This window comes from Aplidium turbinatum, chromosome 5 (assembly GCF_918807975.1).
Source record: "Aplidium turbinatum chromosome 5, kaAplTurb1.1, whole genome shotgun sequence".
NCBI lineage: Eukaryota > Metazoa > Chordata > Ascidiacea > Aplousobranchia > Polyclinidae > Aplidium > Aplidium turbinatum.
In genome coordinates this window covers 16,877,406-16,904,195 of record NC_137476.1, presented here as the reverse complement: position 1 = coordinate 16,904,195, position 26,790 = coordinate 16,877,406, and the positions used below count along the sequence as shown (strand labels likewise).

The 26,790-nt window shown below is 40.2% G+C and overlaps 1 protein-coding gene across 3 annotated transcripts in view; it reads left to right on the top strand.

Annotated features, from left to right (window-relative positions):
• The first annotated feature begins 4,717 nt into the window (after positions 1 to 4,717).
• LOC145770023 (syntaxin-18-like) overlaps positions 4,718 to 26,790 on the top strand; it is a 159,928-nt gene continuing 137,855 nt past the window's right edge. For all 3 annotated transcript variants that reach the window (XM_082581605.1, XM_082581603.1, XM_082581604.1), the window contains exon 1: positions 4,718 to 4,878. In XM_082581605.1, coding sequence (XP_082437731.1) covers positions 4,741 to 4,878 — 138 coding nt within the window. In that variant the 5' untranslated portion in view covers positions 4,718 to 4,740. The remainder of the gene's footprint in view (positions 4,879 to 26,790) is intronic.

Below are 26,790 nucleotides of genomic sequence, written 5' to 3'. Positions count from 1 at the left end.
CTCATAAATGATCTTGCTTCACTTGAAGTTTTCGGTGGTTCTGCATTCAGTATTGCTGCGACTTTTTCCTCGCTAGGACTGACACCTTGCTTGCTCAGATTGTGTCCAAAAAACGTCAGCTTCGGTAAACGAAATTGGCATTTATGTTTGTTCAAGGTTAATCCGGCTTCCCGTAGTTTTTCTAAAACATTAATCAATCTTTGATCATGTTCTTCTTTGTTCTTCCCGTACACAATTACATCGTCTGCGATGTTGGCTACTCCTTGGCATTTCTTCAACACATCGCACAGAATCTTTTGGTACTTCTCTGGAGCGGAGTTGATTCCAAACATCAAACGTTTATAGCGATACAGTCCTTTATGCGTCACAAATGTTGTGATGTAACGACTTTCTGACTCTAACATAATTTGATGGAAACCCCACTTTAAATCGAGTTTACTAAACATAGTGCTACCATTCATTCGATGCAACAAATCTTCAATTGTTGGAATGGGATGTCGTTCCCGGATGATTGCTTCATTCGCTCGACGCATGTCTACACACAATCGTACATCCCCATCTGGCTTTGGGATAATAACAACGGGTGAAACCCAACCTGTAGGTCCCTCGGGAACTTCTTCAATGATGTCTGCGTCGAGTAGGTCTTGCAATTTGCACTCAACTTTACCCCTAAGTTGAAATGGAACTTTACGTACTGGTTGAGCCACGGGCTTTACCGATGTGTCAATGTGTAACTTTAATTTATAATTTTTTAAAAGTCCCACCCCATTAAACAGTTTAGGGTAACTATCAAAAACATCATTACACAGATTGTTTACACGTGAAGGGCCAATACGCAATACACTCAATTTTTCTGCAGTATCTCTACTTAAGAGACTAGGTGCATCACAGTTAACTACAATAAAATCAGTTACACAGGCACAATTAGTATCCTCACAAATTACTTCTGCAGTAAAAGTACCTAGTGTAGGTAACGGTGTAGTACTCCCATATGAATACAAAGATTTAGCTGATTTCCGACATTGGGCAACAACATTACGACATTTTAACCATTCCCAAGTATCTTTACTAATCACATTACTGGCAGCACCTGAATCGATCAAAACATCAGATAATTTTACACCACCAACTTTCAAAGTTATTGTACAAGAGTTCTTACGTGTCCCTTGTAAGTTGAAAAGTTCTTCTTTGTTGCTCTCCTCGTTTTCTGCGAAAATAAAAGTCTTTCCTTCTTCTTCCTCTAATGTATTGGTATTGGACTTGCGCTGCACTGGTCTCCGCGACGGCGTACTCCGATTCATCTTGACGTCAGAAGGATATTGTGACGTCACACATCTATTCGTTCGGGACCGTGTTCGACATTGTAAAGCAAAATGTCCGACTTTGCCACATTTGTTACATTGCTTGCCTCTTGCTGGGCATTGTTGATCAAACTTAAAATGTCCAGTCTTACCACAAGCAAAACATACTTTCCCTTCCTTCTTAATTGAAGGCAATGCGCGTCGATGCTCTGGGTGGCGCACTTCGTTGACATGAACTGATGACGTAGGCTGCATTGTCTTTAATTGATTTTCGACATCTTCATGAGCTTTTGCAATAACTATTGCATCATTCAAAACTAGATTATTTTTTTCGAGCAACTTCCTTCTCAATATGTTAGAAGCACATTTTTCAATAACTTGATCTCGAATGTAGTCATTTCTATTGGTTCCAAATTCACACAACGTTGCTTGCTGGCGCAAACGGCAAATAAATTTATCAATTGTCTCGTCTTGGGCTTGCGTCAGCTGTCGAAACTTGTATCTTTCAAAAGGAACATTAGATTTAGGCAAAAAGTACTCATCCAAAATTGCTAGAGTATCGTTAAAAGACTTACTGTCGTCATTTTCGTCCACGAGGCTGAAATAAACTTCTTGAACCTCTTCTCCAGCTGTGTGTAACAACAACGCTTGCTTTTGTTTATCGTCTGCGATTCCTTTACTGACTATAAAAAGAGAAAATGACCTTTTCCATTGCTTCCATTTTTGTCCTAAACCATGTGGATCACCTTGCACTTGAAACGATTTGAGACTGCCTAGTTCGCAGACCAGCGGGTTGCTTCGGGCTACAGTAACTTGTTCAGCCATCTTTCACTTAAATCCTCGTCGCCATTGTTGTATTTCCGTTTGATTAACTTAGATATACCACACTTTAATAGATTACACACAGACCACTTTATTGTACTTTCTCTCTGCTGAATCTATCTCATGCTCTAGTCTCGTAACAGTCGCACATAGTACAAACGATAGGCTAGTGAAACGTAACAATGGTTTCTATGACGAAACACTACAACAGGTATCAATTAATTTCTTTGGATCGTGTTGTTGACCCAAAACAAAATATTTTGCAGGTCGCTCCAATAGGGGTGTTCACAGGTCACGCACCACATGACCGGTAATTTTTTTGCTCCCAGCCTAATACCCGAACTTTTAGTCTCACTCAACATAGCTAAAAACAATGCTAATTTATCGCACATTAATCACTTGTCACTGAAACCCATAGATATCACTCAAGTTAAAAAACTAGAAAACATGTTGTAGGCTACGACCACAAAAATTTACAAAATTGTGTCAAAATCAGCAATGAGGTCTCCTGTCCACAAATCAGCTCAAAAAATGACGTTACTTCCTAGGAAAACCTAACGAAGCGTATTAAAGCCAATAATATCCACATTTGGAACGAAATAGTCGTTTAAAAAAAATTACGGGGGGTGGTTCGCAGGTCACCCCTGTTCACAGGTTCCGCTCTTCCCCTACCAGCTGCACTACAAAAGTTTCTACGATTTTAAAAAGAACCACATGTTTAAAGCACTTCAAACTACCACCCTGGTAGTGTCATGAGAATTAAGGCAATTGCTGCGAGCCTTCATATCTCCTTCTCTAGATATCCCTGCTTATGGGGCTTATGGGTAATTCTACGCGACTTAAGGGCCTTATGGGGGACCTAAAATAAAAAATTAAAATTTTTTTAGTGATTCTTTAGTGTTTAAGTATTATATTTTTCGAAAAAATTTTTTGATATGCCTTTTTGTTTGGGAGATGTAACCAAATGAAAATCGGCCACCTGATGGCGCTATGTGTCTTGTGACGTCATCGGCTGGCAACCAAGTAAACAGCTCCATGCATTTGCCTTAGAAACGTCGCATAGGTCATTGTATATTGAGCATAAACAAGATGTCTGAAACAAGACAAGGATTTCTCTTTGAACCAAAAAGACAGCGACTTGACAGCAAAGAACATCATTCTGATTCGTGCTCTGACAACACCAGTTCGGACAGCAGTCGGATGGAAAATTTGCATTGAAAAAAATGCAGGAAAATAAGTTGCTTGAAACAAGTGGTTTATATCAACTAAAAGTAGATATGCCTACCCTGCCAATGTTTTAGTGTCCTACTGACCTGTTTCAAAGTCTTGTTGTTTTCTCGCTTTGCTATTTGATCCAAACGCCCGATCGTACTCACAGACCTGTACCTTGAGGTCGATCGAGTTTTGTGGGTACTGTATTGGCAGTGGTTTTCAGACAGAAGAAACAGCTTTAAGGGTGAGCAGGTGTCTGGACTTGGTGCCTTGTAGCTCTGCCTGTAGATCACGTTGGTAATCGCTGGCCAGAAAATGATTGCTGCACACACGGTAGTGCTTGTTTACAGGTGGGTTTTTGAGTTTCATCGCTGAGATCCATTTCTTCAGCTTGTCGTCATTATTCAGAGGTAAACGATATAAGGATACCCCTTTGAGGATTCCCCGGTTAGTACAACCGGGAGCCATACAAGAAACCATCATTTTAAGGGCGTAAAAACTCCTTTAGCACAAAATTGTTTGCTGTTTCGGTAGCCTACGCGATTTGTTCCTTGTGTTTGCACGCAAAACACTAGACCTTGGATGTCGCTTTGCCAGCCAATGACGTCATCAAAAATTTTGACCAATCAGAATCATTCAATTCAAAAAAGGTTTTTTATGTTTTTTAATTAATGGTGACACAATTGTTGAAAAACATTTTATTTCAGAAAAATCTACAAATACAAAAGCCATGTATTTTCGTTGCAGTGCACCTTTATGGGTAATTCGACGCGACTTATGGGTAATTCGACACGACTTATGGGGCTTATGGGTAATTCGACGCGACTTATGGAGCTTATGTGTAATTCGCCGTAACTTATGGGTAATTCTACGTGAATTATGGTGCTTATGGGTACTTATGGGTACCGGTAGGCTACTTATGGTGCTTATGGGTAATTCGTGGGAGCCGTTTGGCATTGTTTTTGGCAGTTTTTTTGAAATCCTGAAAAATTTGGCAGTTTTTTGGCGGTTTTTATGAAACATTTGGCGGTTTTTATGAAACGTCGGCTGCGTAGCCGAGTGGTGAGAACGTCTGCGCGACGTTCGAAATGACGTGCGTTCGACACCGCTTCAGAGCACGCGGCTGTGTCTCAGCGAAAGACACTTAAAGGCAAGCCAAAATAAGGGGAACAGCTGACTCGAAGACTATATGCCACTTCGCTGCTTCCTGTCGTCTGTTGTATCGCATCTGTGATCGCAGTGTACTGTATATTATCGCAATGGGCGCAAATAAAAGCTTGATTTTTATTATTATTACAGTACTGTATAAACATTTAGCAGGCAAAACTATTTTGGATCTGGCAACCCTGGTTTGGTTCTTATTTTATTTGTGTGGATATAGACTAGGCTAAGGTAAACCTTAAGTATGATTGATAGAACAGAAGACTTTTTGAAGGTGTTGAAAAATTGTCGAAAAGACGATGCTTCATATAAACAAACATCTATTTTAACTTCAAGATCATTTAAACTGAAGACATCCTTTGGAAAGCATTCTAAAGAAATTGTGAGTACTTTTGGCTGCGTGCAACCTAATTCGTACCATGAACAATTCATACCGTCAGTTCGTACCTTGAAAAGATCAAGAGAAAAATTAAAAAAAGCCGAAGTCGTTGATAGCAGTTTCGGCAGACATTTTAAAAGGGTTAGGGTATCGGCAGGCGCGGATCTAGGAGTTTTTTTTGGGGGGGGCCAGAAAATTTGAAAATGAATTAAAAGTAATAAAAAGATAAAACAGATATGAACAATTAGTGGTGTAGCCAAGAATTTGGGGGGTTTGACAGCGTGTTCGCCAAAGGCGACACCCAGCGGCGGGGGGTCTGGGTACGGTACAGGGGGTCGGGGTACGAAGTACCGGTAGATCGTTAAAGCGGTTTCAATTATCCGATTTCATATGCATTTTGAAACCGGTTAGACTGTACAACCGGTTATTCTATATTCGGTATTCTATTTTGCCTATCCCTAAAGTCAATTACAAGTCAGCCTGGAAAAAGTTTAGAGAACTCCTCCCTATCCTCACAAGCAAGCTACTTCCTGCTGCAACCAGAGGTCAAGTTTACTGCAGTTGTGTGAGGAGTGTCATGCTCTATGACTCTGAAACGTGGGCTACTTTAGCAAGCACCGTTAAGCGCCTACAACGTAATGACAGAGCGATGATAAGATGGACCTGCCTAGTCAAGCCTGAAGACAACACCCAGTTTGAGACTCTTCTATCAAAGCTCAAAATAAAAGACATCAGTGAAGTCCTCCAATTAGGCAGACTGAGATGGCTTGGTCACGTTGAGTGCAGCTCAAGCTGGATCTCACAGGTCAGATGTGTCAACATCGCAGCACAGCGGGGTCAAAGTAGACAAAAACTCACTTGGGAAGAACTTGTGAAACGTGACCTTGTAGCCCTGAACATGGACTCTGCCAACCCAATAAATCGCGAGGTTTGGAGGGGAAGACTTCGTTCTCGACAGACAGGCAGGCCACACCCTCGACATGAGGATTAATTCATGGCCTGTATAATCAAAACTGGTTGATGATGATGATGACAAAGTAAGTACTAAATTTATCTTGTGATAACTTAAACTTCACCAATTTGTACCAATTCTCAGCAATTTAATTTTTACAATAAAATTATTAATCTTTGCAAACTAAAAGAATATGTCTTGCTTTATGCACCTAGAAAGTTTCAAGTTTATATCTGATCTACACAACTGGCAGTTGTCGTTCAAACGTAGCCGCTCGGCGACACTTTTTTCCAATGCATTGTAAAGGCGAATCGATCCTTATTCAGTATATGCCACCCCCTGTTTGCTGTGATCGGTAAATAGTGCTTCTACTAAACTTGCTGTAGTTTTTTTCGTTTCTGCTCGGATTTTAACAATTTTGCCATCGTTGGAAAGCAAGATCATACATCTACACGAATCAATTGGCTAAAAATCCAAAACAAGTACCATGTTTTTCTTGTGATAACTTAAACTTCACCAACTTGTACCGATTCTAAACAATTTTCTTTTATACAATCCAATTATTAAACTTTTGCAAATTGAAAGAGTATGTCTTGCTTTATGCACATGAAAAGTTTCAAGTTTATATCTTGTCTACGAAATTGGCAATCGTCGTTCAAACGTAGCCGCTCAGCGACACTTTTTTCCAATGCATTGTAAAGGCGAATCGATCCTTATTCAGTATACGCCACTCCCTGTTTGCAGTGATCGGTAAATAGTGCTTTCACTAAAGTTGCTGTAGTTTTCTCGTTTCTGCTCGGATTTTAACAATTTTGCCATCGTTGGAAAGCACGATTATATATCTACCCAAATCATTTAAATGTAAGCACAAAGTAAGTACTAGATTTATCTTGTGATAACTTAAACTTTACCAATTTGTACCGATTCTAAGCAACTTAATTTTTGCAATAAAATCATTAATGTTTTGCAATATGAAAGAGTATATATGTCTTGCTTTATGCACCTAGAAAGTTTCAAGTTTATATCTTATCTGCAAAACTGGCAATCGTCGTTCAAATGTACCGCTCGGCGACACTTTTTTCCAATGCATTGTAAAGGCGAATCGATCCTTATTTAATATACGCCACCCCTTGTCTGCAGTGATCGGTAAATAGTGCTTCCACTAAACTTGCTGTAGTTTTCTTGTTTCTGCTCGGATTTTAACAATTTTGCCATCGTTGGAAAGAACGATTATATATCTACCCGAATCAATTAAATGCAAGCACAAAGTAAGTACTAGATTTATCTTCTGATAACTTAAACTTCCCCAATTTGTTCCGATTCTCAGCAACTCTTACAAAACACCCCCAAGCCCCCCCCCCCCCTGGCTACAGAGCTGATAGGAAAGCTATGAGCTACCCTCCAAACAATCCCAATTCAAAGGGTTTAATTTGTGTTGCGTGTTCTTTGAACTGGACGAATGACAAAAACGACTAGAATCTTGCTCTTTTCCTAGATGTGAGATGTATCAGTGTTGTCCAAATACGAACGACGATTGCTCGCTTTATAAATAAGACATAAACCTGAACTTTTCAGTTGCATAAAGCAAGACCTACCCTTTCAATTTGCTAAGGTTTAATGATCTTATTGTAAAAATTAAATTGCTGAGAATCGGCACAAATTGGTGAAGTTTAAGTTATTTCAAGATAAAAATAGTACTTGTTCTGGATTTGTAGCCAATTGATTCGTTTAGATGTATGACCGTACTTTCCAACGATGGCAAAATAGTTAAAATCCGAGTTGAAACAAGAAAAAACTACAGCACTTTAAGTGGAAGCACTATTTACCGATCACTGCAAACAGGGGGTGGCGTATATTGAATAAGGATCGAGCCGCCTTTACAATGCATTGAAAAAAAGCTTCGCTGGTCTGTTAAGTTTGAACGACGATTGCTCGTTTGGTAGATGAGATATAAAGATGAAACTTTACAGGTGAATAAACCAAGACATACTCTTTCCATTTACTAAAGATTAATGATTTTATAAAAAAAATTAAATTGCTGAAAATCGCTAAAATTTGGTGAAGTTTAAGTTATTACAAGATAAAGATAGTATCGTGCTTTCCAACGATGGCAAAATTGTTAAAATCTGAGCAGAAACGAGAAAACTACAGCAAGTTTAGTGGAAGCACTATTTACCGATCACTGCAAACAAGGGGTGGCGTGTAGCCTACTAAATAAGGATCGATTCGCCTTTACAATGCATTGAAAAAAAGCTTCGCTGGGCGATTAAGTTTGAACGACGATTGCTCGTTTGGTAGATGAGATATAAGGATGAAACTTTCCAGGTGAATAAAGCAAGACATACTCTTTCCATTTGCAAAAAAATTAATAATTTTATTGCAAAAATTAAATTGCTGAGAATCGGTAAAAGTTGGTGAATTTTATGTTATCACAAGATAAATCTAGTACTTACTTTGTGCTTGCGTTTAATTGATTCGTCTAGATGTATAATCGTACTTTCCAACGATGGCAAAATTGTTAAAATCCGAGCAGAAACGAGAAAACTACAGCAAGTTTAGTAGAAGCACTATTTACCGTTCACAACTAACAGGGGTGGCGTATACTGATTACTGAATAAGGATTGAGTCGCCTTTACAATGCATTGGAAAAAAGTGTCGCCGAATGGCTACGTTTGAACGACGATTGCCAGTTTTGTAGATAAGATATTAACTTGAAACTTTCTAGGTGCATAAAGCAAGACATATTCTTTTAGTTTGCAAAGATTTAATGATTTTATTGCAAAAATTAAGTTGCTGAGAATTGTTACAAGTTGGTGAAGTTGAAGTTCTCACAAGATAAAGCTAGTACTTATTTTGTGCTTGCATTTAATTGATCGTGTAGATGTATGATCGTGCTTTCCAACAATGGCAAAATTGTTAAAATCCGAGCAGAAACGAGAAAACTACAGCAAGTTTAGTAGAAGCACTATTTACCGTTCACAACTAACAGGGAGTGGCGTATACTGAATAAGGATCGATTCACCTTTACAATGCATTGGAAAAAAGCTTCACTGAGCGGCTACGTTTGAACGACGATTGCCCATTTTATAGATAAGATATAGACCTGAAACTTTCCAGGTGCATAAAGCAAGACATAGTGTTTTAGTTTGCAAAGATTTAATGATTTTATTGCAAAAATTAAGTTGCTGAGAATCGTTACAAGTTGGTGAAGTTTAAGTTATCACAAGATGAAGCTAGTACATATTTGTGCTACTGTTTAATTGATTCGGGTAGATGTATATTGTATAATCGTGCTTTCCAACGATGGCAAAATTGTTAAAATCCGAGCAGAAACGAGAAAACTATCGCAAGTTTAGTCGAAGCACTATTACCGATCACTGCAAACAGGGGGTGGCGTATACTGAATAAGGATCGAGTCGCCTTTACAATGCATTGAAAAAAAGCTTCGCTGGGCGGTTAAGTTTGAACGACGATTGCTCGTTTGGTAGATGAGATATAGAGCTTCGGTAGAGAGTTTGTCTTGTGGAACCATAGGCATACGAAGCCGAGCAACGTGATCAAGTTTAGCATCTTCAAGTTTATTACATTTACATAAACATAAAACTACGCAACAAATTAAGTATCGAACGTTTTCGACATCACAAGGTGTCCTCTTCAGGAATAATATACATACAAATTAACTACATCTGAAAAAAATACAATGGTTAACTAAATCTATAAACAGAAAAAGACAAAAAACTGCACAGTACTTCTGACTAGCTCAAACTCAACGATATAGGCTTCACGAGAATCAAAGGTAACTGCATCAAAAGGTGTTAAACAGGTCACATGATATGGTAACCTTGCCTTTTTACCTTGCCTTTTTACCATATCATGTGACCTGTTTAACACCTTTTGATGCAGTTACCTTTGATTCTCGTGGAGCCTATATTGTTAAGTTTGAGCTAGTCAGAAGTACTGTGCAGTTTTTTGTCTTTTTCTGTTTATAGATTTAGTTAACCATTGTATTTTTTTCAGATGTAGTTAATTTGTATGTATATTATTCCTGAAGAGGACATCTTGTGATGTCGAAAACGTTCGATACTTAATTTGTTGCGTAGTTTTATGTTTATGTAAATGTAATAAACTTGAAGATGAGATATAAACCTGAAACTTTTCATGTGAATAAAGCAAGACATACTCTTTGCAGTTGCGTTAGATTGGTACTTTTATTGTAAGAATAAAATGCGAGCAGAAATTAGATGGCTTCAACACATTTACTTGCAAACGTTTCATATTTTTATTTTGAAAGTTTAATTGGGTAAATTTTTAGTTTAATTGATGCAATTTGGTAAATGTTATGTCATTCTAGGTAGTTATATTCAACACTCGACGTTGGTTTAATGTTTTTATTGTAAAAACACAGTAAAATTGTCAAAAAGTCCATATCCATTCCCCTTTATTACCTTCATTCCGCCGCTTTTCAGCATCCTTTTTTTCACCCCTTTTGTAGTAGTTGCGTCCGTTTTGTGACGTCATGTTGACCAGGGTGGCGGATTCTATACTTGCACCAAATATTGTTACCATTGATGAGAAAATGACATATGTGAATTTTCATAAAGATTGGTTGATATTTAGAGGTTGCTACCGGGGTTCAAAGTTTTGTCGTTTACCCCTACTTTAACGCTTCGAGAGGATATGATACAGATATGATATGATACAGTAGTAAAAAATACGGTACAGTGCCATGGTATATTGCAAGAAAAATATAGTTTAATCATTACTCTATAGGCCTAGTCGGTTCATAAACTCATGTGTCTGTATTACAAATTATACTAACTGGTCTACATATAAAAATTGTGCGACTTTGTATAAGGTAAAGGTGAGTCCCATACTTGAATACAAGCATCGGGGGATGAGAAGATAATGTTCTTATTATACTAAGCCTTCGGCACTCACGAGAGTAGGGTGCCCAGTTCCTTTCTCTCGGCCGCTTTTATTTCAGCAACTACGCCCACCCAATTTATTACACCCTGGGTAGAGGTGGGCGGTGTTTGTCAACAACCAGCATAAACCGGGAGTCAAACCTTGATTGCATAGTTGGAAAGCGAGCGCCTTACCCGCTGCGCTATCCCACCGCTGCGACTTTGTATGCTTGTGTTTACAATTCAGAGACTGAATTGGACATTCAATAACAACTGTAGAAGACAGTAAATAAACTATGTGTACAAATGTGCATGATGTAAACTAATACATAGTACATACACAGGAATTATTGCGCGAGGGTCTTTCTACTACAGTCTGGATATCGGTGATCGGCAACGACACGCAAAAGATACTGTTTCTGTTCTTCGTCACATGTGTGTAATATGTTGTATTCCATGATCAACGCCACTCCGCGCCCGTCAATGTCATTTACAACCTTCATTCACACTCACAATTGCTCTCTCTCTTTGATACGCGTCATTGGTCTCCCGGTTATCTGGGTCTATCTCCAAAAACGATGAACACAAATTCAGAGCTTAAAAATCGGTTTGTATTTGATGTAACAAATTCAATGAATGACCATTTTATTTGAAAACCAAAGACTTGTTGTATTTGGCCTGCCGTCGTCATATTCACGAGATAGTTCTCGAGGCAATATTTTCATGCGCGATGAGTCGCTCGACTGGTCCGAACATTCTACTCTTCAAGCATTTTCAAATGAAATGGTCATTCATTGCAAAAGATGATGTACAATGTGCATGAACTGACGACGAGGCTTTAAAGCATGTGACAGACGTAGAAGATGCCTTAATAACCTTCGCTAATGAAAATGGTTAATACAGCAACATTGTGACGACTACAGAGAGCTCCTTTCAGTCATATTCTTGGGTAGAGTTCCTCTTCATGGCATCAAAATCATGGCTCCTGGTGCCTTTCATCGTGCCAGGAGGATGGCGAAAACCATCTATGCACTCAAAGTTGAGATGTACCGAAAACAGTACACATTGACTAAAAGGGAGGATGTCGCTTTGCACAATATCTGTGTGTTTGTTATGAAAGTGTATGTGAAAGCTTGGTTTGCCGCCCCATCGCCGATTCTTGCACCGTCTCAAGATCTCACATTTCTCAACAACTCGATCAGTACAAGGATATTCATTCAAAGATGGCAAAGGCCGCAGTGAACAAGATGTTGCGTCATTTGTGGTACCTGGGAGAGGAGCTTATTGCGTTGGCATTCTTTGATAATTCTGTATGATCAGCTACTAAACGGAAGATGATGACTGCAATAAAGACAAGTGGCGAAGGAGTAGAGCCTAGTAAAAAAGCTGTAATAGGCCACAAAGAAATTGCAGACAAAAGTTTTGAAGATTTTGTTACATCAAATACAAACCGATTTTTTAGGCTCTGAATTTGTGTTCATCATTTTTGGGTCCACGTCTTTTAGGCGCTGACAGTTAGGCGCTGGTCTAATAGGCGCGCACACTGTGGCGTCTGGATATTTAGGTGCGGAGCACTGTGGCGCCCGGTCATTTAGGTGCTATTCCTAGTGAACTCTCTAGATTGTATCAGCTTGGCAGGGAGGGGCGTAGGGCAATGATTTTCACACAAAATATTATATTGAACAGAAAAATATATTGTTTTGTTAATGCGTGTGTGTTGTTGGTCATGGCTTCAGTGAGTGAAGTTGCTTAAACCGGCAATGCTTTTTCACACAAAACGTTATATTAAACAGAAAAATATATGGGTGAAGCTGCTTGAACCGGCAATGCTTTTTACACAAAATGTTATATTAAAGAGAAAAATGTGTCATGGCTTCCGTGAGTGAAGCTGCTTAAACCGGCAATGATTTTCACATAAAATGTTATATTGAACAGAAAAATATGTTGTTTTTTTAATGCGCGTGTTCAGCATTTATTTGTTGTTAGTCCAGGTTTGCGTCGGCGAAAACTTTATCAATAAATTATTCTAGTTTCCGAACATATGAGTTCACTTTTGGTTAGTAAATAATAACTACACTAAACATCAGTAAAAAATGTATATACCGTAGCCTATATTCAAGCGGGTAGGCTTGAGTGAAGAGTAACTTAGTTTTCCGTCAAAACCCCGACTAGGTTTAATAAAGAGCGAAGTCGCACCATTATGCTTGCAACTTGTAGCCAAGGTGTAGCCTATATGCCCTGTAGAAATGTATTCATGTGAACAGTAGTAGAGCATCTTACGCGTTCTCGTCACATGGCCAATCCATCCCGAACAGAAGTAATTGCGAAAGATAACAGATTAAGTAAAGTTCCATCTGGCTGCAACTTGTGTTCAGGATGCATTGCAAATGTCCTGTAGAGATGTGCTTATATCAAGAGTAGTAGAGCGTTTTCCCGCACCTCATCTCCACACGATCTATCCGTCTCAAGTAGAAGTAATTATTAAAGGTAACAGATTGCACAAAGTTGCGCCTTTAAACCGGCAACTTCTACTCCAGAAGTATACGTGTCCTGTGGAGATCAGGTGGTCTACTGCTCTAATTGCCCTGCATATAAGCCGATGTTGGATCTGAGCACTTCATTTGCACGGAAAAGTTTAGTAAGTTTGCTACATCATAAAGCAAAGATTGATATGGCAGCTTCGACTATTTCAACTCCACTTAGTCGTGAAAAAATTGCTGCTGATGGCTTCATCTATACATTTGAAAAAATAATTGTCGATAATCGTAGTCGTAGTCGATAATAGACGTAATGATCGACGTAGACGCACAATCTTGACATCACATGAAAGCAAACATCTTCAGCTATCCGAAGATGCAAAGCTTTGCAATAAAATTTAAAACATTCAATGTACAACTAGCAACTTTCCATATGGTATTTTTTCTAATTTCTAAAAAAAATAAAAATTGGCAGAAAAGTGTACTTCATTATAATCTTTACTACCCAAGCATGATACAACAATATGAAAATATATGTAGTTTAATCGAATGCCAAAACAATTCAGCACATGAGAGAAATTTTACTTCGTTTCTGAGCGCAATGCTTTAGGAGGTACAGCAGAATGATTATGGAGAAATTTGGAAAATTTTAATCAAAAAGTTTACGTAATTTAGCCTACAGTCTTTTTGATCGAGAAATTCCAAAGTAAGGGGTTGCCTAGCCAGTTTTGACTGCCAATTCCAACGAGTGGAAGAAAAAAAATCCACTGTGTCCCCATCTTTAAGAAGTCCTCATCTGATCAACTGCACAGCCAAAATATTTTTTTTTTAATTAGCCAAAAAAGAACAAGCAAAGACTATGGATCTGCCATCATTTACATTTTTTTTTTGCTTGAAATAGGCTACCTTTTAACCTTGGACGTAGGGATACTTCCTTGGTCATCATGGCAAAAATCCCAAGGCGTGTGTATACTAGGGTGTGTCGTGTGCCCCCAAAAATTTAAAAAATGGTTGAAAACAAAATTATTTTTTTTTGTGGGTGAGGCTTGACTAAAAAAGCAAAATTACAAAATTTCAAAAAATTTGGTCAAGGTTTAGGTGCTCCACATCCCAATTGCCTGTATCCCCTTGTTGGCTTGACAATAGGGTGGATTGAAAAAAATTTTTTTTTATTTAAAAAAAAGGAGGTCTAGACCACTGACAAATTGGCTAAAAACAATAACAAAACTGGTTTCAGGGAGTTGTACCACATATTGGCCGTTCTACCCCCCATTTTATGGGGGAATACCCACAAAATTCTCAAATCGGATGTAACTTTGGAACTGCTGGTGCTACGAACATGAGTTTGGTATCAATTGATGCAGAATCATAATGTTTCTATCTGCTCTATGAGGATTTTTTGCCTTAATTTCACTAGAAAAAAAGTTACGACAAAAAGCGTATATTTGACAATGTTTTGGACAAAACGGTAGCGCAGGCACAAGGTAATGGGTAAATGCACATGCTGTACTGCATATGTTGATGCAGGTCACAGATGACTTGGATACTTTTGCTTATTGCATTTGCAATAAATATACAGCATGGTATGCATAATATACGGTACACACTACACATGATGTAGAGAATACAAGGGTTAATCGAGAGCATGTAGGCAGTGGTCTAACGGTACAGTAGTGTGACTGGAAATACAATATAGTGCTCGTGTCATGTACACACACAGTAGCAAGTAACAACTTTACTGCACGACCTGGGGGTTACAAACTGGACTGTTCAAAGTGTAGGTGCATAAAACAAATACTGTAATTAGTAGACATAATTGGTGATGGGTAGACTGTGATCTGCCGTGAAATCATTGTCAAGGAAATACCAGCACACAGATTGATATACTCCATACTGCTGCATGTGCTAGACTACCTGTACTACATTGAGACTTTAGCAACCAGCACAAAAAGGTGAACATGTCAATCTAGTGGGGATTCCTTCTTGCTGTTGAATTCTTTCATAAGTTGACGAGATTGCACCTTCTGACGAATCAGTCCATCCCTTCTTTCAAAACCTACTGCATATAAGCTTGCTTTAACCGGAATGGCCCGTTTCGGCGAGTCCGATTCGGCGAGTCCGATTCGACTAGTCCGATTCGGCGAGTTCCCTATTCGGCGAGAGCCTTTTTCGGCGAGTGCCCTATTCGGCGAGTTTTTGAAATTTTTAAAAGGAAATTATCGGGTACCGTAGCCTAATTACAATTGCCGTTTTTACATAGTTTTAACGTCGCTAAACGTTGAAATCGTGCAGAAAGGAATAAAAATAAAATGTTTGAACTATTAAATTAAAATTCGTCATGTCAGTTCAGTTGTTTTTATTTTTGACCATCATATCAAAAACAATACACGTCGACATAGCAAAGGTGTAGAAAAAGGTAGAAGCGACAAAACGCGAACGTTAAAACGTGCTTGTGACCGAAGTAAGTTATTGAGTTGAAAGAAATTTGGCACGGTCGCAACACCTTCAGAAAAATTTAAGATATGAAGGGAAAATAAAACAAAGAAAATGTTACAAAAAAAATCATGCTTATGTGTATAAGTTAGTACTTTTGAATAGTTAAAATGATTAGTTTGGATCAACAAATGAGAACCCATTGTAGTAACAGAATGAAAAGGCTAACCAAATGTGTGGCCTATCGTTTTAACGTCGCTAAACGTTGAAATCATGTAGAAGAGAACTCTGCTGACTAGGATACGTTGAAACTGAAAAACATTCACAGAAGCCCTACGATACGTTGCATTTTTAAGATAATGTATTCAGACGTTGAATCAATGTACAAATGAAATGTTATGCTAAATGGGTTCTTGGAACAATTCGAAGGGCTTCTGTGAATGTTTCTCAGCTTCAACGTATCCTAGTCAGCAAAGTTCTCTTTTCTACACGATTTCAACATTTAGCGACGTTAAAACGATGTAAAAACGGAAATTTTTGCTGGTTGGGATAACTGGGCTACGGTACCCGATAATTTCTTTTAAATCCAAGCTGTAGGCCACACATTTGTTGATCCAAACTAATCATTTTAACTATTCAAAAGTGCTAACTTACAGACATAAACATGATTTATTTTATTTTTTTTTGTAACATTTTCTTTGTTTTATTTTCCCTTCATATCTTAAATTTTTCTGAAGGTGTTGCAACCGTGCCAAATTTCTTTCCATAGGCGCCGACTTTTCAAAAAACCTTGGGGGGCGAGAAAGGTGATAACGTCATAACCATAGCGCTATTTACTCAATTAAAATAGTCTTTGATTAAGCTTAGTGTCGTGTTTATATTAACAAATAGGTCGCAAACCGAATTTATTAGAAGCGCTGCTTGAAAGGATTTGTTTTACGCACGCAGTACGCCTAGTCGTAAAAATTTTGATATTGTTAGCTCATAATTGGAACTGTTGGAAAACAAGCCGATTCATTTCCTTTTCGTGCGAGTGAACAACAACGATCAAAACAGTGAAGTTATCGAAATAAAACGCAAAAAATCATGATCTCAAGCAGAGTGAAAACCCGGTATCAGTTTTATTAACCTCGTTTCGCTAATTACTTACTTTCAAAGCGTTGACAACGGCGAAGTGTTTTCTCTTCTGTTTTTTATCGAAAGTCTTTATAGTCTTTTATTGAATACAGTAGGCTATACTCGAGTAAAGGTCGAGATGTTCGCAAGTGATTTTCACCTCAAAAAAACCAGTTCAACTAACACGGGACAAGCTGTTGTCTCCAGCTCAGCAATTTTCAAAATGAACGCACTAAAAATCATTGTCGACGTAGATTACGGAGTGTGAAATCGCGTCGGCTTAAGTGAAAGTTTTGAATACGTTTATTTGCAGTGATTCAAACTTAATTTTCAAATTCAATGATTTCTTGTCAATTCTAAACTTTATGCACTTGTTGAGCAATATGCAAAGCTCACGAGACAAAACAGAAAGAGGAGATCATTTTTCTATTTTTGCGTGTAGGATATAATCGTTCTTATTACGTAACATTTCATGATGGTTGAAGTCGATGTCAACCTTAGCGGGCGCATAAAACAATGATGTCAGGTTGGCTAGGTGATAATAGCGGTAAGAGACGTCGTTAATGCAGGCAATATCTGCGACCAAGACCATTAAACACCTTTTCTTTTATCGGTTTTTGATTTAATTCACACACATTGCGAACAAAACAATGCGTTCTGTTGAATCATAATTGATCTCACAGCGGGAAGACCTCGTTGAAAATAGCGCGTCTAATTTAGCTGGTTTACTTAATATTGCAATGAATAGTTACGTGACTATTCCAGCAGTACTCTACCATCTACTTTGAAATTTCCGTACCGTATGAGATAGCCATGCGAGCTGCTGTTTTGCGGGCAAGAGCAACGTAGGCTTTTCTTGCTTTCGGCATTCTTTAAGTCCGTTTAAATTATCTAAATCTCCTTTGCGAAGTGTTTTATATTTGAAACACCACTTGTCATCACCATTTTTGTTGCCACTCAACCATAAATTTACGGGGGGCGCCGGCCCCTCCTGAAGTCGGCGCGTATGTTTCTTTCAACTCAATAACTTACTTCGGTCACAAGCACGTTTTAACGTTCGCGTTTTGTCGCTTCTACCTTTTTTACACCTTTGCTATGTTGACGTGTATTGTTTTTCATATGATGGTCAGAAATAAAAACAACTGAACTGACATGACGAATTTTAATTTAATAGTTCAAACATTTTATTTTTATTCCTTTCTGCACAATTTCAACGTTTAGCGACGTTAAAACTATGTAAAAACGGCAATTATAATTAGGCTACGGTACCCGATAATTTCCTTTCAAAAATTTCAAAAACTCGCCGAATAGGGCACTCGCCGAAAAAGGCTCTCGCCGAATAGGGAACTCGCCGAATCGGACTAGTCGAATCGGACTCGCCGAATCGGACTCGCCGAATAGTAGCAGACCCTGCTTTAACAGTCACTAGCTTAACGTGACACTCCACTGCTTGGTTGTGGCAAGGATAATCCAGCCGCAGAGGTTCGTCGATGACATTGTCAAGCTGTTGATCTGCTAGCGATCTCATGATAGGTGGCTCAGACTTATGAACTGTGCCAAGCTTCACAAGTTGGTGGTATGATTTTGCTTTAGTATTAAGCTGTGGCACAAGAAATCTGCATATTGCAGGTGGCACGGCTGGTGAAATTTCCTTTCTCAGCTTTCGATTTTCATCTTCTGCTTTTTGTGAGGAGCCAACATGATTCTTGCTTTGCTTTTCCTGTGCTTGTGCACCTAAGGAATAAATTTGTTGGCCTGCTGCTCTTCTAACTTGGCAGTCTTCATCACCTAGCATTCCAACAATGACATTTTCAGAGTGAGCGAATAATTCATTGCATTCCAAAACCTTCTTGGAAATCTTTTACTTCTTGGTTTGGGAAGATTTCTTTGCAACATGTTGAAGAAGTTTTTTGACCCATCAGATAATGAATTGTGGTGTTTTATTTCAAACCAAGGTGGGAAGCAAACCTTGATGCTCAGACAAGTTCATGAAACTTTTGGAAGGGTTGATTGCATGAGTGTATTTACGAAGTTTATAAGCAAGTGTTAGCCACCTTGAATGACATAATTTTCCGACTGACAAAAACTGCAAGTCTTCATCAACATTCAACATGCCCAAGCACAATGCAGGCATAATCCATATATTACACTGGTAAACAAAAAAAGAATTATTTTTTGCTCCATGAACTTTGAAGACTGATTTAGAGTAATTTTGCGGTGCTGAATTCGAATCTAACCTCAGATCACGTCAGGTTTGTGAGATATGATAACAACAAATGGTTACTTTTGTCAAAAGTAGAAGATTTGGCATTGCGTTCACCACCAACATATGCAGTGCTATAACGAATGGTTAGTGTTAGACAGGCCAAAACAGCCTAAGTAAGGTTACTGTACAAGCATTGCCACAGGCCTACTTAATCCTTCGTGGTTTCATGCAAACCTTTGACGGGGGGGGGGGGGGGTCAGTTATACTTTTAGCCTCCCTTTTAGATTGTTATTACTGCATGGTTAATAATGTTGCTTAGAAAACAAATTGGTATCAAAATTATATTTGGTGTATTTCAGCTACTTATGCACGACATGGCCTGGATTTCTGCATATAGCAAAATATGTATGTGCAATAAACGCAACGTCAAATCTTCCACTTTTGACAAAAGTAACAATTTGCTGTCATCATATCTCACATACCTGAAGTGATAGGATAAATCTGAGGGCAGATTCGGATTCAGCACCCCAAAATTACTCTAAACCAGTTTTCAAAGTTCATAGAGCAAAAATCGTATAGACCAGTGTTATGTTAAAACAAGGTATTTATGGAGTATGGGAGTTGAAATTCCTGTATTTTTAACTGCAATGTGGAGCACCTAAACATTAATATTTTTTGCTGAAACTTCATATTATTGTTGTTTCAGTGAAACCTCACCATTAAAAAAAAATAATACAAAAAATATGAACATTGGGGCACACGACGCACCCTAGTGTATACGTCCGTGGTCGCGAAAGAGTTAACTAAAAATGAACTCAATAATGTTCGGAAACTTGAATAATTTATTGATAAAGCTTTCACCAACGCAAACCTGGACTAACAACAAATAAAACAATAATAAATCAATAAAACAACAATATTTTTTTCTGTTCAATATAACATTTTGTGTGAAAAGCATTGCCGGTTTAAGCAGCTTCACTCACGGAAGCCATTATATAATTTTCTGGCAAGCTGATACAATCTACAGACTTTACTAGGAATAGCACCTAAATGACCGGGCGCCACAGTGCTCCGCACCTAAATATCCAGACGCCACAGTGTGCGCGCCTATTAGACCAGCGCCTAACTGTCAGCGCCTAAAAGACTTGCTCCCTCATTTTTGGAGATAGACCCAGATAACTGGGAAACCAATGACAGGTATCAAAGAGAGAGAGCAATTGTGAGTGAAATGAAGGTTGTAAACAACATTGACGGGCGCGGAGTGATGTTGATCATGGAATACAACATATTACACACATGTGACGAAGAACAAAAATCAGTATCTTTTGCACGTTGTTGCTGATCACCGATATCCAGACTGTAGTAGAGAGACCCTCGCGCAAAAATTCCTATATGTATTATGTACTAAACAATAAAAACTATTAATACTACAAAAAGCGCTCAAAGTCAAGCAGAGCGAATTGAATCAAATATAGTTATTACTCTCTAATCTAAACCCTTGACAGCCTGTTTCACTCCAAAAGGAAGATCATCAGAAGGTCCTTATTCAGATAGATTCTATTTGAATAAGGACCTTCTGATGATCCTCCTTTTAGGGTGAAACAGGCTGTCAAGGGTTTAGAGCAGTGGTTTTCAACGGGGGCGTTTTGATTTTGCAGGGGGGGGGGGCGGTATGATTACCTCGGCTTAAGGGGGCGTATTATATTACTTATTAGGGGGCATTCTGGTTTTACCCATTTATCGACGATAGCCAAACAATTTCTCTTACACCATCGTCGTATTTGATTGACCAACCGTTTTGTGTACAAACGCCAGGCTATCTATTTAAAATTTAAATTCAGTAATTTTTCAGTATATCACAAAATCTGGTGAGTTCCATTATGACGTAACCACTACTACCCAGGGTTGAGAAAAGCCCGGTTTTTTTTTAAAAAGCCCAACCCGCCCGGGTTTTTTTTAAAACCTGGGTTTTTTTGGGTTTTATTGGTTTTTTTCAAAAAAAACATGCAAAAAAGGTAGATTCATGCTTATTTCACCTCAAAACTGCTTTTTACCAATGAAGTGCTCACTCACAGTACATGCAGACATAGGCGCCGAGTTTTGAAAATCGCCGGGGGGGCAAACTTTCTAGCCGACTGATTGCTTACATTCAAAATGCTGATGTTTGTTTGTCGGCATTGATCTTTTTGCGTCTGTATGCCATTGTATATCGCCTTCTGGCGTATTGAGTGGCGTAGCGGTCAGTGGAGTGGTGCCTCACTCCACCGGCCCGCGTTCAATACTAGGTGCGTCACGGGAAGCCTCACTTAACTCTTAAAATTGAGGTAAACTTAGAAAACTTAACTTAGAAAATTGGGGTAGAAGTTTTGAGGCTGCATCGAGTTGATCAGGGGATCGTGTTGATCAATGCATTGAAAGCGGAGTGATGTTGATCTGAGCGGGCAAGAACAGCGTTACAAGACGAAAGCAGCGTATGAGCAGCGTATGCAGCGTTTGCTGTCATTGATGAGCCTTCTAACCGCCGAAACCGTACAGGGTTCGTCCTTGGCGCTTCAGCGTGTAAATGACATCGAGGGCGGTGACGGTCTTTTGTTTTGCGTGCTCGGTGGAGGTGACGGCGTCGCGAATCACGTTCTCAAGGAAGACCTTCAACATGCCTCGGGTTTCTTCGTAAATCAAGCCGGAAATGCGCTTGAAACCGCCTCGACGAGCGAGTCGCCTGATAGCGGGCTTGGTGGTAGCGGGCAAGTGGTAGCGGCATGGGTAGGCTACACTGTCCTGTGAATTACCCATGGAGGATGGTGTAAGACGCTCCTCCCTTCCGCAGTCTGGGGTCGTACCATGGGCACGTATGAGAAACCCCTTGCCCCCCCGATCAGGGACACGGAAGTCATGGTAAGCAGGTGACGGATGAGGAGTAAAGGCAGCTGATATATTTTCAGAACTGGTTTTATTTCTCACGGTGCTAGGCAGAAGATACCGAACAAGGTACAATGGCTAGGACCCTCGTCCTGTAAGGACACTGCCCACACAGAAGGCAACTGCAAACCACTGTGTGCTATCTTTGCAAAAAAAATTATGGTCATACAAATAAAAAGAAGTCAAATGAACAGCGTAAATGAGGTTTACAAGGTAAACACTTCGCTCGGAAGGGATTGCCATGTGCGACAGGTGGCACCCGATCGTCATAATGCGACTGTCAGCAAAGTTAAACCAAAACGCATAGGAACGTGGAATGTGCGTACTTTGTATCAAAAAGGGAAACTTGCTAATGTTATGCAGGAAATGAAACAAATGAGTATAAATATTCTTGGCTTAGCAGAAGTTCGTTGGACTGGTACAGGTACAACCACATTGGATGGCTGCAAAATCTTATATTCCGGAGGTGATCAACATCAAAGAGGTGTTGGTATAATACTTGATTTTGCTACATCTGCAACTTTCAAAGGATTTTGGCCTGTATCAGACCGGGTAATGGTCGTTAAACTAAAAGCTAAACCTTTTGACATTGGAATAGTTCAAACATACGCCCCAACATCAAGTCATGATTGGGATGATACAGAAACATTTTATGAGGACGTTGAGCGTGCCATCAGACAATTAAAATCACAAGACATCAAAATTATTATGGGGGATTTTAATGCAAAAGTGGGAAACGAACGAATTGAAGACATTGTGGGCCCACACGGTCTTGGTAAAATGAACGACAGAGGAGAACGACTCATTGAATGGTGCAGAGACAATGAATATCTAATCACTAATACATGGTCGGAAAACCACCCACGATAAAAATGGACTTGGAGAAGCCCGGGTGATAGATCCAAAAATCAGATCGATTATATCCTTGCTCAAAAGCGGTTTCGTAACGCCATTCTATCATCTAAATCAATGCCTGGTGCAGACTGCGATAGTGACCATGTTCCAGTTGTCTGCTCTCTGAGGGTCAAGCTAAAGAGATGCAAGAAAACTAAGCCAAATCCGAAATATGAAATTGATCTACTACGTAGAAATCCCGAAATACGTATAAAATTTTCCGTCTCAGTCAAAGACAAATACGAGTCGCTTGAAAGGCTAACAACAACAGATAAAATACTGGAACAATTTAAAAATAGCGTGTCGGAATCACTGGAAGAGTTCATACCACTAGTCAAAACTGAGAAACAAAAGAAATGGATGACATCTGAAATTCTTGACCTCATGGAAGAAAGAAGAAAAGCAAAGAATAATAAACAAAGATACAAAATTTTGAACAAGAAAATTAAAAAGATGTGTGTTGATGCTAAAGAAACCTGGATAAATACTCAATGTGAAGAAATCGAAAATGTTAAAATCAAAGACAGTAAATATATACACAAGAAGGTGAAAGAGGTAACAGGGAAGAAGAGGTATTGCTCACAAGCAGGATGCATCAAGGCAAATCTTCGTCGTATGAGCTGTTCTTCGGACTATATGTTTGGGCATGATGTCATCAGCCACTCGACAGTCTCGTCATCCAGGGCCTTCAGTCCAAGCGTTCCATGTGGTGGTTGATGGATTGGGCAGTAATGAACGACATGATCTACTGTCTGGTCTGTGGCGCCACACTCGCATCCCGGTGAGGGAGAGAGGCCCCATCTGCACATGTCTGAACGAAAGCGACCGACGCCGGTTCGTAGGCGGTTAAGCCGGACCCACGCAAGTCTTGCGAGGGACCTTCCCGGAGGGTGGGGATCGACGTCGGGTAGGAAATCACGGAGTCGGGAAGTGTTGTTTTGCCACTCCATGTTCCATGTGTATTGTGTAGTTCGTCCAGTGTGCCGCACTTATTCCAAGATCTTCAACGTTGTTCAGAAGCTGTCGTGCGGCGGGCACAAATGGGCGTCTTGATTTCAGCCGCTGCTGTCCTCCAGGTAGGCGCTGGAGTGTACTGTGTAGGAGGTAATCGGAGTCCAGTGCGCGACGTGCAAGGGAAATCATGGCTCCTTTACGGCGAAGCTCAGCAGGTTGGATGCCTGCAAGGATGGGAAGGCAGTCCGTTGGAGTGGGACGCAGGCATCCAGTCACAGTGCGTAGTGCGTCATTGATGGCGGTGTCAATGTGGCGGGTGTGAGAGCTGCGGCACCACACTGGTCAGGGGTCGATCTTAACTTTTTTTTTCACTAGCCCACCGGACTTGTTGCTCCCCGTTTTCACTAGCCCGCACGATTTTTCACTAGTCCGACCAGTTTACTGACTTTTCACTTGTCTGATGACGTATTAACAATAGCGATAACTACCCAGCTAACACTCAGCGTTAGACACTTTGTAGTAACGTTGAATCAGCATTTGATCATCAGGATTTGCTTCTAGTTTGCATACTTCATTCATTTAATCGTATAATTGTGCCTGTTAGCGAAAAGAGAATGTCTCTTCTTTGCTTCGCATAATTGTCTTCAATGTTCAAAGGCGAAATGAAGCAGAGGTGAGACATACGCATGCGATCAAAACAAAGACAAGTGTCTGTAATGCCAGGCCGCCATAAGCTAATATACATCGCACTACAAAAAAAAAACAATTTTCGCACAGCTGGGCTTCATTAAAACAGAAGAGCACACAAAAGGAATAATGACACTTCCCAATAAAGAAGTTTAAATGCTTTTGATGTCATCCGTAGGCGACTGGCTTTCCAAGGAATGGACATGGACAAATTATTTCGGCTTGAGAGGGAAGTGTTGGAAAGCATGTCCAAAAGTTTAAACCAGAAAACTTTGGAGAATTTTTTTTAAAATTGCTAAAAAAAAACAGCCTACTGTTGTGAAATGCAGTGCATAATTTCATTTGTGCAGTTTCGTTCAGTTGAAGAACATTGCAAATTAATTATTTTACCAGACAGCGCAAAAGACTTGAAAAAAAAAATTTGCGATTTCAAAACAAACAATGAGTGTGAGCCGTGTTTTCTACCATACCACTATTTTCGTAGGCCACGTTCCATACTCAAAACTACACAGCTGGCACGGAGCTAAAAATAGCACGCTTGAATCAAAAACGTCAACGTCAAAGTTGGCGTTGTGACATCACAGATATCGGTGAGATGAAAAGAAGTCCGATTGCCACAGTTTGCAGAAAAATGCTTTCATCATAAATGCTCTCCCAGTCAGCAAAGCTGGTCTTTTTAACATTATTTCAACGTCTGCAGATGATAAATCAATGTAAAAAGGACCAGTTTTGCTGGTTGGAAAATACAGCATAGTGTTATGTAACACAGAACTAGTAAACTCTTTAAAGTTTAACCAGAATTGTAAACAGCTGTAGGAAGTATCAGTTGTAATGTGGCGACCGCCGACTTGGCGGCTGGCGTGCTCAATGCGAGAAAAAAGTAGTCACGTGCTCAGTTGACCTACTTTGCAGCCTTGTTCGTGCAATTTCGCCTCTGGCAAGCAAATTTCTGCAGTATTTCAGAGTGAGAGTGACCTCAGTGACGTCGCCAATCGCCATTTTGTAAATCAAAACTTTTCACCAGCGAATATTTTCTCTAGCCAATCGGACTAGTACTGCAACATTTCTACTAGTCCGCGCAAATTTTCACTAGCCATTGGCTAGCGGACTACCGCTAAGATCGAACCCTGCTGGTGCGCAGTACTCAGCGGTAGAATGGACGAGGGCCAAGGTAGCTGTGCGAAGGGTTTTCGCATCAGCTCCCCAGCCGGAACCCGCCAGCCGCCTCAAAAGTGCAACGCGCGCAGATAGTTTTTTGCGCAGTGACTCCAGGTGTCGTCGGTACGTGAGTGACCTGTCCAGGGTTACGCCGAGGTAGGTGGGTTCGGCGCAGTAGGGGAGGCGTTCGTCATCGGTGGTAATGTTTATCTCACGTTTTGCTTCCTTGTTGTTTAGATGGAAGGGCGCCGACACTGTCTTTGCCTTGCTGAGCTGTAGCTTCCATTTCTGGAGATATGTTGATATAGTTGACATGTCCTGGCTTAGGTTCCTCTCCATTGACTGCCAATCTCCGGCTGGATGCAGGAGAGCCAGATCGTCTGCGTAAGCATACTTCCTGGAGATGGTGTCAGGCAGGTCATAGATGTAAGTGTTAAAGAGGAGGGGAGCCAGGACAGGGCCCTGTGGGACGCCGTTCCTGAGTCGACGTAGTCTACTTCGTCGGCCGCTACCGGTGGAAAGGGTAAAGCTGCGGTTTTGCACAAGTTCCATAATCATATGGACCATGTGCCTGTCAGGAAGGAGACGAAGTAGTTTGCAGGTAAGGCCGCTGTGCCATACAGTGTCGTAGGCAGCCGTGAGATCGACAAACACGGCGCCAGCCTTCTTTTTTGCCGAGATGCTGTCCTCGATGTCTTGGGTAATCAGAGTGACCTGGTCTACGGTTGATCTTCCGTGGCGAAAGCCGGCTTGTTCCCGAGGGAGCTGAGAGTCTATTATCGGTTCGACACGGGCGTAGATAAGTCTCTCGAGTATCTTGAAGAGGATACAGAGCAGAGAGATGGGGCGGTAGCTCTTCGGATCCCCTGGGGGCTTTTTCGGCTTTGGGACTGCAACCACTAGGGCTCTTCTCCAGATTCTTGGGATGCGCAGGTGACGCAAGCAGCAGGAAAGGAAGTCTTTTAACCAGGACCTCATAGAGGGGGCAGCATGGAGTATTAGTTCCGGGCATAGGTGGTCAAGGCCCGGGGATTTGCCTGGCTTTAAGTGCTGGAGGGGGAGGCAACTTCTTTTGGGGTAAACTCACCAGAGATGTTGCCCTCGACAGGTGTTGGGACCTTCCAGAGGTCCGTCATTTCCTTGAGGCCGGACTTGTCTGATTCACGGTCTCTCGTTCTGTGCACTCCATTTTTCACAAGTTGTGAGGCGATTGCA